The sequence below is a fragment of the Rhopalosiphum maidis genome, chromosome 1, assembly GCF_003676215.2.
Source record: "Rhopalosiphum maidis isolate BTI-1 chromosome 1, ASM367621v3, whole genome shotgun sequence".
Taxonomy (NCBI): Eukaryota; Metazoa; Arthropoda; class Insecta; order Hemiptera; family Aphididae; genus Rhopalosiphum; species Rhopalosiphum maidis.
Genome location: NC_040877.1, coordinates 38,490,941 through 38,503,101, shown reverse-complemented (window position 1 = coordinate 38,503,101; position 12,161 = coordinate 38,490,941). Strand labels below are relative to the sequence as shown.

The 12,161-nt window shown below is 23.9% G+C and overlaps 1 protein-coding gene across 1 annotated transcript; it reads left to right on the top strand.

Moving 5' to 3' along the window:
* Window positions 1–6,244: 6,244 nt before the first annotated feature.
* Window positions 6,245–11,448, top strand: LOC113549629 (odorant receptor 46a-like). Its single transcript, XM_026951023.1, has 7 exons — window positions 6,245–6,381; window positions 7,859–8,613; window positions 8,738–8,828; window positions 9,036–9,135; window positions 10,056–10,175; window positions 10,284–10,442; window positions 11,380–11,448. Exons 2-7 carry the CDS (start codon window positions 7,881–7,883, stop codon window positions 11,446–11,448), a joined length of 1,272 nt encoding a protein of 423 aa, XP_026806824.1. The 5' UTR covers window positions 6,245–6,381; window positions 7,859–7,880.
* Window positions 11,449–12,161: the final 713 nt, after the last annotated feature.

The window sequence follows — 12,161 nt, the reverse complement described above, 5'->3', positions numbered from 1 at the left end:
TTTTTTACTTTTTTTAATCGGTTCTGTATATAAATCACATAATTCAAATTTTTATTTTAATATACACTTTTATTAAGTATTTAATTGCTTAAATATTTATTAACTTAAATGTTTTATCTATGTTAAAATCTTGAAAACATATTTTTGTAACACATCTTAGTCATTTAATTAAATATTTTTAATAATAAAACAATTAACTTTCAATTCAGACATTTAATTAATACATTGGTATAAAAAATAAAATTATTAAAATTTTATTGTTTTTTTATAAATGATATCATCAGTTATAAAATTATAAATAATGTTGTAAGCAGAATAACTATTTGTACCTTTAAGGTTTTAATATTTAGTCTATTGACCAATATTTAAACTATTATTTGTTACCAAAAATATGTATAGAAATTGAAAACAAAGAAATATTAAAGTTGATTGTAAGATCTCATATGAAATTATAATATTATAAGTTATTATTATTTTGGTTTTGTATAAAAAAATAATAAAATAATAGTTAATGTTTTTCAGATTATTATTTAATGTTCAATTACTTGTTTTAACAAGTAATAATTAATATATTGTGATTAAAGTGATTTTAATTATTGTAGTTATGACAATATAATTTTCAATTAGTTGTATTCAATGAAAAATAACAATGTTCATTATAAAAAAACAAATAGATTTTACTAAAGTGGTTATAATATAAAAACATTCTATTTTAATTTTTAGTGAATGTATTTAGAGGGATTTATTTCATCATCACTTATATTAGTTTATATTTTTATATTCACTGAAAAGTTATTTAACATCCATTATGATATAATTACAAATAGATTTATTATTTAAACAATTATTTATTTAAATTAATGTTGTATAATTAATGCTGATCTATTATAATTAAGCATGGACCATCTTAATATAAGTTTTATGTTATTAAATATGGACAACATGTCAGGTAAAATAACTATAGTCTTGGAGTTTTTATTTCTAAAAATTTAATTGTCATCAAAAAACTATAGTATACGTTTTCAAATTTAGTGTCGCATGTATTTACTATAGTAAATATGATTTGGATTATGATTTATGATTTCATTTCAATCAAATACAAATTAGATATTAAGTTTGTTTTTAATTTTTATAATTTAATAAGTAATATTTTTGTATAAATGATCTGATATTTTTTTATTAAATCCATATAATATAATTTATGTAAAAATAACATTTTTTATTTTTCGATTATTTAAACTATTTTGTAGTGCTACATCTTTATTTATCAAATGTATGTTTGATCCAATTAGTTTTTAAAAAATATTTTCCAAACAAAGAATGATTGTAATGTGTTCAATAGTTATAGTATTAATAATTGTAAATCTTTTTGAAAGAAATATTTTTATAAAATATGTTGTTTTATATTTATATTTTCATTTTATTAAAAAATATTTTTTATATGCATTATTTTATAACTAATCAATTAAAGGATAGTTATTTTTATATAATGGTAAATAAATATCACTTTTTTGAATACATGTTTGTCATTTAATGTCAATATTTAAAACCTTTTTTTATAAAATGACATGTATTATAATATGTATAATACATATATTAATACATTTTTAGTAATTATTGTTTGGAAGTTCTTAATAATTCATTGGAAATACCTCAAATACCTATGATTTGATTAACATTGTTAGCCTATTGACAGTCGTTTCAATATTATAAAATATGTATTATAGTGAGAACAATGTATATTTAGTGTGAGCAAATTAGTTCTGTCTCAGTGTTAATGGTTTGATAAGTATAATATGGCTTATATTTTAGCCATTGCCTATAAGGAAATTGACTATTTGCAAAGAAAAGCCTATGTAAGTGTTAGAGATGCAGTTTGTATATTTTCTAACTTAGGAGGACAAGGATATGACTCGAGTTAAATAATGTAAAACAAACTTATACAAATAGAGAAAGGCAGAGCTACTTTAATCATATTGGTAATGGTACCTCGTGTAATGCGATGCAAAGTTATTGAATGCTATAAGCTATTCTAATTTAACATAATGTTATCTGATGATCAATAGACTGTTAGGTGCCAGCTTATGAATTTATGGTTCACTGTATTCACAACAATATATTTTATAAAATGTACACAATAAAACATATTTCATAATAAGAATTGTGTATTAATGTTGTAGATTTATCAATCATCACCTTTTGGGGCAATTAAATAGTTTTGTTTTAAAAATGCAATTTTCAATTTTAGGGGTGAATTCTGGTTGCAAATAGAATTTATGGTACTTTAGACTTTTAGACCAATGTTTCCCTAAATGTTTTGTATTATATTTAGATTAATTATATTAAAAATTATTTAAAAAAAAAGAGGTTCTATGAAATATAAACTATTTCTCAAGGGTGCCGTGGTTGTAAAACTTTGGTAACCGCTGCTTTAAAGTATCAAAAGTAAAAAATTGAAAAAAACATTTAAGAATAAATAGACATTCCAAAACAATTTTTGACAAAATTAATTTTTTCATTTTGTTATGATTCAAAAAAGAATAACCACTAACTTTTGAAATTTTCACCAAATGTTTATATTATCATTTTCCATACATGTCATTATACATGGTATTTTCATAATATTCTGACCATTTTTTGACTATTTATAAACCATAAATTTTTTTTAAATGTCAATAAAAATGTATTACGTTTTTTCTGATACTTTCTGACTACATTCATAAGAAATGTAATATATATTAAATTATTGTCCGCATTATCTGCATAATAAACATATGATAATAAATTTCTAGTATACGGTATACAACAGGCCAGGGGTGTATATAGACAATTTTTATGGGGGGGGGGAGGAGCACAAACAAAAAGTTCAAATTTGCGTGCATGAGACGTAGAGTTGTAAAATATCTCATATAATAAAAATAAGTATAAAATACGATGAATGGGGGCGGGGGGCACGGGCCCCATGGGTGATTCCATAAATACATCCCTGCAAATGGCGCAATATTTTTTTATATGCATTTAAAATTCAAATGTTTGTAACATTTTTAAAAATCAAAATTTACAAGTAGAAAAAATATAGAAAAACCTTATAAAATCTTTAATTTTTTAAGTTAAGGTTTGAAAATGTATTAAAATACTCTTCATAAGTAGTTCACACAGGAACTTATGACTTAACAAATAATTAAAAGTTCAAGTTTCTTTGTATTAATATTCAAGGTATTGACGTATTGTATCGATTTTGTAAGTAGTTTTGAGTGAGAATAAACTATTTTAAATTTTAAATTTAACTAATTTATAAATTTGCTCGATAAGCCATGTAGATGTGTATTAGCCTAAATTAATGAGGTCTGCGACCATATTTAAAATAATAACAGTAATACTGTAATAGAAAACGATAATTACACAAGTAGATACGCTTGCTGACTGCTGTAATATACAGTACCTAGGATTCGAGTGTTATATATATATATATATATATATATATATACTACGTTGAGTAGGTCACTGTAGATCATAGGTAAGCAGTGAGTGTGTCAAATTTAAATTCAATGATAAACAAATAAACGATTATTTTAGGTATACGAAAAACAATTTCTAGACAAGATAGTCTATCAGTATTTAAAAATATATGGCAACAATATGATAAAGATTGTTTTACATAATTAAATGTTTAAATATAATATAGGTAAACATAATTTTTATGCTATGCATTACTTTTTTTAGAATCATATATTTTTACAATCCTTATACTTAGTTTATATCCTTGCTGTATGTATCGTAACTGTCAGTGTTATAGTTACAATTAATAAAATTCACTGTGTTAAATGTATAGATACCAGTGGCGGCGCCAGGGATGTACAAGGTAGAGCCATGGCTCTACTTGAAAATGCCTGGTTCTACCAGTGGCGACTCTACCACTGACCTAATCTTAGACATAATAATATACTCGTTTTAATTTTTTTTCATTGGCTCTACCTAAAAAAAAATCCTGGCGCCGTCACTTATAGTACGATGTTCAGCAATTTCTTGATACATTATAAAATAAGTATTTATTTTAGTATTTATAGCGCATGCAGGTTGATTCATCGAACATGAACATGTTCATATAACTATACACAAAAACGAATCATCTGTTAAGTACACTTAAATATTCTATATTAAAGATTTTATCAGTCATTATTTCGTTAATAATTAGGTAACATCATGAAGTATTATATCCTTGAAAATATAATAAAGAAGAAACAATATTTTTTTGTATAAATAACGCGTTTTATTAATACCCGCGTTGAGTCGTAGTCATCTTAAACTCTGTTCCAGCTCCGCGGCTGGTTATCGAACCCGAAAACGTTTGCACATCGGCCGATATTGATAATCCGTTTAGAATTTTGGCCGAAGTTTGCATAGGAATGTATTCGAACCCGGTCGCTTCGGTCGCACTAAATGTGACGTAAATGTCGTTGATGCCCACGAAGACGGCGATTACAGCTGAATTGCATCGTCTGCACCATACACCACTGCAATGTTCGGCATAGAACAATATTGCCTTTTCGTCAGACCAGAAAACTCGCGACATACTTTTGCTGACCGACCATTCGCGAATGGTTAAGCTGAAACTGGCAGCATCGCCAGATGCTCGGCCGGAGCAGACGGCGGCGATCGGGTCTCGCTGTCGGGTGTAATAGTATTATTTTGCACGATAATGAATATAATGATGCCGTATAATATCCGTCGATATAATAGTTATAGTTGTATGAAAAATGTATGTTTAATACTTTTAGAAGAAAAGAATAATATGTTAGACGCGTACCTATTATTCGTAACAATAACACTACAGTAATAAATAAACTGTGCGACAGAAACAAATATTATGTATATTGTATTTCAACACTATACGCATAATTGTCAATAGAAGCAGCAGCCAGCAATAGATGTTTATAGTTTTTGTATACGAAATACAATAGATTATTGTTTTTTTACGATTATTTAGTTATTATATAATCGAGTATATAAAACTGTTTAATCTGTTTTTAAAAAGTAATAACTACATAATATAGAATATAGATGATACACTTAAAATAAATGAACATTTATATTTCAATTGGTTATCATATACAAAAGCTTTAATTAGTATTTATAATAAAAAAAAAAACACTTGTTAAAGTGGAGTAATATTTTAATAACAATATGTTGGTCACTGGGTGGTGGGCCTTCACATTATATTTTTAGGCTTTTAAAAAAGATCACCATCATTTTTTAATTTTGTATAGGTAACCTATAAAAAAATATAATATACATAGACTTTAGGGCCCCACACACTGACTGTGTCCGGGGCCCCAAGAATCCTAGTTGCGGCACTGACCTGTTGTATGTTATATGCAAGTACCTATGTTTCTTAATAATTATAGTTATTCAATAATACAATTTTTTTTCAACGGAAGTCGATCCTCAAAAGGAAAGTATATTTTTAGTAGATCGTGACCAAAAAATTGTATTACAATTGTGTTGCTTATTCAAATTTTTCTGCTTTCAGTTATGAAAATATTGTTGTTCGATCTATTTCCAACAACATCAATAAAAACAAATACACTAAATGCTTGAAAATGAAAAACTTATTTATTGATTAATTGATTACTGGTTAAAGTGACTGGTTATAATATATTTTATAACAGTATCGGGAATTGTATGAAACGTTATTGTTACGTACATTTGATCACGCAAATATGAATTTAACTATTTGAATGATAGACGCAAACAATTTTTTATTACCATTAGATGTTAATCAGTCTAATTGTGTTGTTGTACACAATATCAATATATTGTATAGAGGAAAAATCAGAGTGTGTTATTATTATAAAAAAAGTTTAAATGTGAATAAATTAACAATCAAAATGTATAATTTTAGTAAATTTTAAAAGTATATTCTTTGAATCATGCCAAATAGTGTCGTATTAGTTATCAATAAGTTAGTAAGTATGAATTATTTATCGGTGATGATTTATTATCATTATATAGTTTTTTTTTAATTGAATGTTTATCTTTTAGAGTTATAAATTATTCTGGTCACGCCAAAAGTCTATGTTATTTTGTTGTTGTTTAAGTTTTTTATTTGTGTTAAATTTACGTCGAGTGACAAGGAAAAAATAATATTTATTTATTTTTTGCATTATATAGAGGATAAAGGTTTTTTACACAGTTCATTTTAATGTTGAGCAGACTTTGGATAGGTCAGGACATTATTAGCCAAGTTATGACCAGCTAGTCTATGGCTGTCTGTGATTTCATATTTCTTATTTTTTCTATGATGAATTTGTCTGTAAGAACGAACTGTTGAACGGTAATCACATAATATTTTGTGTTGTACATAAAGTTGTCTTATAATAGGTACGTTATTTTATTTCATAATTTTAGTCGAGTTACGTAGTTGTTCGTTATACTGCTGTTATTTGTGAACTCAAACGTTGATACAAACATTCATCAATATTAGTATTTATAAGGATATAACAACTAAAAAATTGATGCTGTTGGGATCTCTTCTTGTTTGATTTATTTATTGATTATTCTTTATTTGTTTTTAGTTCCTCTAAAGTAATTAATGTTACATATTAAATAATATTAGCGATAAATATAAAAGTATAAATTAATTTATTTTAGAGATAAAATGTACACTTTCTGTTATCTATATGAATAAAAATAATAAAAAATAAATTCCATTAAAATATTTGAAATAGATAAATCTATGTGTTATTAGAGTAGTATATTATTCAAGTATGATTGCATATTTCTGTATGACTTTAGACGAATTGAAAAAAAATATATTGTGTATTTTAAAACGCGTATTATTAACCTATAGAAGTAAAAAAAGTATAATTTTTTTTTTTATATAATTAGTGTAATATATAAAATATTTGTTCATGTATTCGTTTAAATACTAAAGCTGTAGACGCAAATCAATTTTTTTAAAACAATTTACTTTTCATTTTATGTATTTGTATGTTTACAGGACTTTTCAGCAGGTAGATTTTAAAAGTTTAAGGAGGAATATCCCGCTCGACACTATTTATTTTTTCCGTGTACACAAACTTTTTTTTTCAAAATTATTATGATTTTGTGTTACACGGAAAAATAAATGGTGTTAAACTCGATGTTTCTGCTTGAATTCTTAAAATTTCCCTGTTAAAAAGTGCTGCAAACATACATAATGGTTTTTAAAAATCAGTGTTTTTTCGTGTTACGGGGAAAAAAATTGGCTTAAGTGGGATAGGTACTCCCCCTGGAACTTTTTAAGATATCTTTGCTGAAGTGCTGTGAAAATGTAAATACTTACTACTCAATACTCATATTGATTTATTAGATCTATTAAACATTTAAAAATTTATATTTTTGTAAACGATCAACGTTTAACGATGAATAGCATAATGTACAATAAATTATAAGTGTTTATTCTTTGCGATTTTACCCATATTATTAATAATAAATAATAATCCAAGTTATGAAATTGGTCATTTGTAAATCAAAAGTTTTAACAATTTTATCAACAAATATAATTGATAACAAAATATAAAATGAATTAATTGTTAAAAAAAGTTTAAATTCTTATATTTAAAATTAAATTATAGTATTCAACTTTAAACTCGACTAAAAATACATACAATCGTCAATTACTTATTATTAGTTCACGTTAAAAAGGTCTAGAGATTATTAAGAATTATGCTTACATTGTCTTGTCCAGTGGTTTCTCACTAATATCCCTTTAATAATTCATCTCCTCACCAGTCATTTTTTTTAACAAGCTTTCAGTCGGTCAATTATTGTCAAGTAAAAATATCTTATTTGATTTGTATATTTTTTTTGCCAATAGGGGATTTTTATATACACCGAAAATGGATTCAAAACAAGAAAAACAATACATTTTTAATATGAACTTGGCAAGAATTATGGGCTTATATCAAATTTTAACTCCAACTTCCACTAAAATTTGTGGCTACAACATATATCACATTGTTATTGTGTTTTTTGGATCATTTATGTTTGCCATATCGATGTTGTTTCCAATTGGTTTGCTATATTTAAGAAATGATATAATTGCGCTTATGTACTACATGGGTTGCATAAGCAATTTTCTATTATCCTGTTACAAAATGGGTAATATTCTGTATTATTCCAAGGATATATGGAAATGCATTGACGTCACAAGCTTTTACTTTATTTCATACAAACACTACGATAGAAATGTATTTAAAAACTGGCAAACACGGTCTATACGTGTTACTTACTTATATATTGTAATAGCGTTATTCGCTTTTTTTTGTTGGATTTTTAGTCCATGTGTCATGAATAAATCTATCATTACTATTAGAAATATTGACGGTTCATATAGTAAATACCGAATGAATATTTTTAATATATATTTAATAGCATCACATGAAATATATAACATGCATTTTTACATATTTTATATTATTGAAATAATAGTTAGTGTTTGCTATGTATATTTCACTATAATATTTGATGTTCTAATGCTTCTGATATGTTTTGCAATATCTTACCAACTGGAAACAATTAGTAATACAATCGAATCATTTGGCTACGAAAAATGTACACAGAATAATATCAGTGCGTATGAGGTTTATTTTTTACTATCTAATACCAATTAATTATAATTGTAATTGTTATTATAAAACTATAAATTAGTATAATACTCATATAATATTTTTCAAATATATTTTAATCTTCACAGGCAATGGTAATTCAATGCAAATAGAGAAGAAATGTGACATAATATACAATGATTTAATAACGATAATAACAGACCACCAAAACGTCATAAAGTGAGTGATATTTTAGCTTATAATTTAAAAATAATTACAAATTATACTTTATGATTCCAATAATCCAAATCAAACTACTGACTTGATTTTTTTAACCAGGAAAATGACGAGTTCAGAAGATTTTCAACGACATTTATTTCAAATTTAATTAGTTTTTAAGTAATACTCGTTCTTATCAATTATTTGTATTGTTTCTAATTTTTACAGAAAGTTAAAGGATTTTTATAACATGTTCCGGTTAGTAACGCTAACTCAAATATTTATAGCTTCAAGTTCACACGTATTTATTTGGTCTATAGCTGCAATGGTAAGTTGACAACTATTCTTTAAAAGTATTTATATGATATTTTAAAATTTATCTTGCTAATTCTTTAATGTTTCTAAAAAAAATGTAGGCATTAGATATTTCCTTGTAGGTATTATATTTTGTATGTATTTTTGTAATTTTTTTTCATTTTTAAAGGAATGATACCCTTGAGAGGTGAAACTGAACATATAAATAAATAATATTTTCAGTTATTACAAAATATTGTCGTATAAATGTATAACAATACGTTTTGAGAATAGTAAAATATTTTACGAAATAGAGTGATTAAGTTTACAAGTGGGAAATCATAGAACTGATACACCTTTGGCAATAATTAATTGAAACAGAGATTTCTTTACTAGTTTTGCTTTAAACAGATATTCTAAGTGTATCTACTTTATTATATGTATTACAGTGTAATGCGGTACCTACAATTGTTTTATATCGTGAAAAAAAAATGGAATAAGTTTGTTAAATGTAGTATTTGTTTGACCATTAGGGAGGTTAGATATTTAGACATTTAAAACTGGAGATAAATGATGAAAAATGTTTTGTAAGATATTGCCATAGGATTGACTGAGGCTGACCATTTTTATTTCAAAAAAATAGTATTAAAGTTTACTATTTTCATTGCTTTTGAATATTTTTTATTTTGATTTAATGGTTATAAATTTAAAATATTATTTTTTGAGTTGAAATTACAAAAATGTATCATTGAGAAATTAAATGATTAGAGGTGTTCTATTTTTGTCATGACAAATATTTGTTACACATCTTTCCATAGTTCATACTTCATTGTTAAATTGTTAAAAGGTCATCTTTTATATAAATAAAATATCTGTCATAAGAAATCATATAAAATGAGCGCAAACAAAAAACTGGGTTGTAAGTGAACACATATTTATATTTTATATTTTTAGAGCACTGATGGAGGTGATAATGCAGATTCAATATTGTCATTTAAGCTATTTATTGTACTCCCTCTTATAAATTTTCAATTATTTATGACTTGTAGTTTATTTGGAACTATAAATGAAAAAGTAATTATAAAGTTGTATTATTTTTAAAGTTTGTTTTACTATATCACTATAAAAATGTATTTTATATGTATATATTTGATTTAACAAAATATGTGTTTTAATATTTAGAAAGATTCGATCATTTTTGCATTATATAACAGCAACTGGACTAATATGGATTTAAAAAGCAAAAAAATTATTTTGTTTAGTTTGATAATAAATAATGCCAACCAATTAAAAATGAAGTTTACGAATATCAAAATTGTTAACTTGGAAATGTTTAGTCATGTGAGTATAAAAATGAGAACAAATGTGTAATGTAATATAATTATTTGTCTTTTTTTTTAGTATAATTAGGAAAGATTACTAAAAAGTTAGTGCTAAAGTTATTAGTATCTCATATTATTAGCTAAAAAGCTGTTCATTAGCAGTTGAAAATATCATTTAATATTATAGTTACAAATAATTTATTTTTAACTTTTTGACGTTCAAATTTTGAAATTATTTTGATTATTTTTTGTAATTATAAAAATATTAATTTTTTAGATTTAAAAATTTCCATCATACTTTTTTTTCAATACACAATTAAATTTTCAAAATATTTAGATTAATTGTATTTTATTATTAAGCTGTTTATGTTAAGAAATTATTTACACTATTGCGTATTTTGAATCGTCATTGTCTTTATAAGTTAAAATATATATGTATTTTTATTTTTTTAACAAAAATGAGTTAAATCTATCGAATAAAGAAATTTATAATAATGATTTACATATAATAATATGTAAAATATAAACAATCCTTAGAAATAGAATCTGATTTTTAATTTTGTACCGCTCATTATGTACGATATAGGTATAATAATTTATAATTTAATTAAAATTCAATACATCCATTACAATTTATAGTGATATATTTGAGATATAATGAAAATATTTTATAAGTCGAAAACGTGTTTTTCGTTTTTTTTTTTTAAATACTTAAATATTATAAATTATTTTATTTCATTGCTAATAGATACTGCATAAACATATTTATCAATATCAAGTACCTATTAATAAAAATTATAATATTGTAATATGTTTATTATTAAAAATAATAAACATATTACAATATCTATATATTTATAAATAGTCATATTATTATTTTATCAAAAATGTATAATCGTAAATAAGTTGATTTAATAAATAAATTGAATTAATATTAAATTTTTCTTTTTTCACAGACGATGCGTTTTTGTTATTCAATATTTTCAATGCTAATAAATTATAATAATAAAAATAAAATAAAATGAATTAGAATTTTAATTGTTTGATAATTTATTTTAAGTAAGTACCTAGTTAAATTTAGTTAAAATATATTATAATATTATTAATTACAACAATTTTATTATTGTTATAATTTATTTATTATTTATGATTTAATTATTATGTATAGATTATTATTTTTAAGATTACATATTTTAGCAATATATATATTAGCAATTTTTGTTGTTGTAAATTTATTGATTTTATCGTTCGGTTGAATAATGAAAATTGAATACAAAGACCTTCATAAATAGCTCATATAGGTACAAAAAAATCTAAAAATATATAACTCAATTTTTTTTATAGACATTTAAAGCTTATATTTTTGACGAAATTTGAGATTTAAATATAGAATAACAATTATTGTAGTTTCTTTGTAACTAAAAAAAAAATATTTAACGTGGGATTTGAAATTTGAATATACTTGTATTATTATATTTTATGTATACAATGATATTTTAAAAATATTTAGATTAATTTTATGCTGCGGTCTATTTATAGTTTAGGTACTCCATATTACTATTAAAACATTTAAATTACTAGGTATAATAATGATTACTTATCAGACCGTGTCTACTCAAAAGTGTTTTTCATAATATGTAATGATTTATTATTGAATTTCAATTTTGAAAATCCAATAGTGATTTATTTATAGACATACTATCGGCTTCTATAATGTACAGCAGAGTGGTTACTTACT

What these genes read in the sequence shown, in the direction of transcription:
- LOC113549629 (XM_026951023.1), top strand. Translation starts at nt 7,881, where the DNA reads ATGGATTCAAAACAAGAAAAACAATACATTTTTAATATGAACTTGGCA. An exon ending in TTTGGTCTATAGCTGCAATG is followed by an intron (nt 9,136 to 10,055) that starts GTAAGTTGACAA and finishes TTATATTTTTAG; the next exon opens with AGCACTGATGGAGGTGATAA. An exon ending in TTGGAACTATAAATGAAAAA is followed by an intron (nt 10,176 to 10,283) that starts GTAATTATAAAG and finishes TTTAATATTTAG; the next exon opens with AAAGATTCGATCATTTTTGC.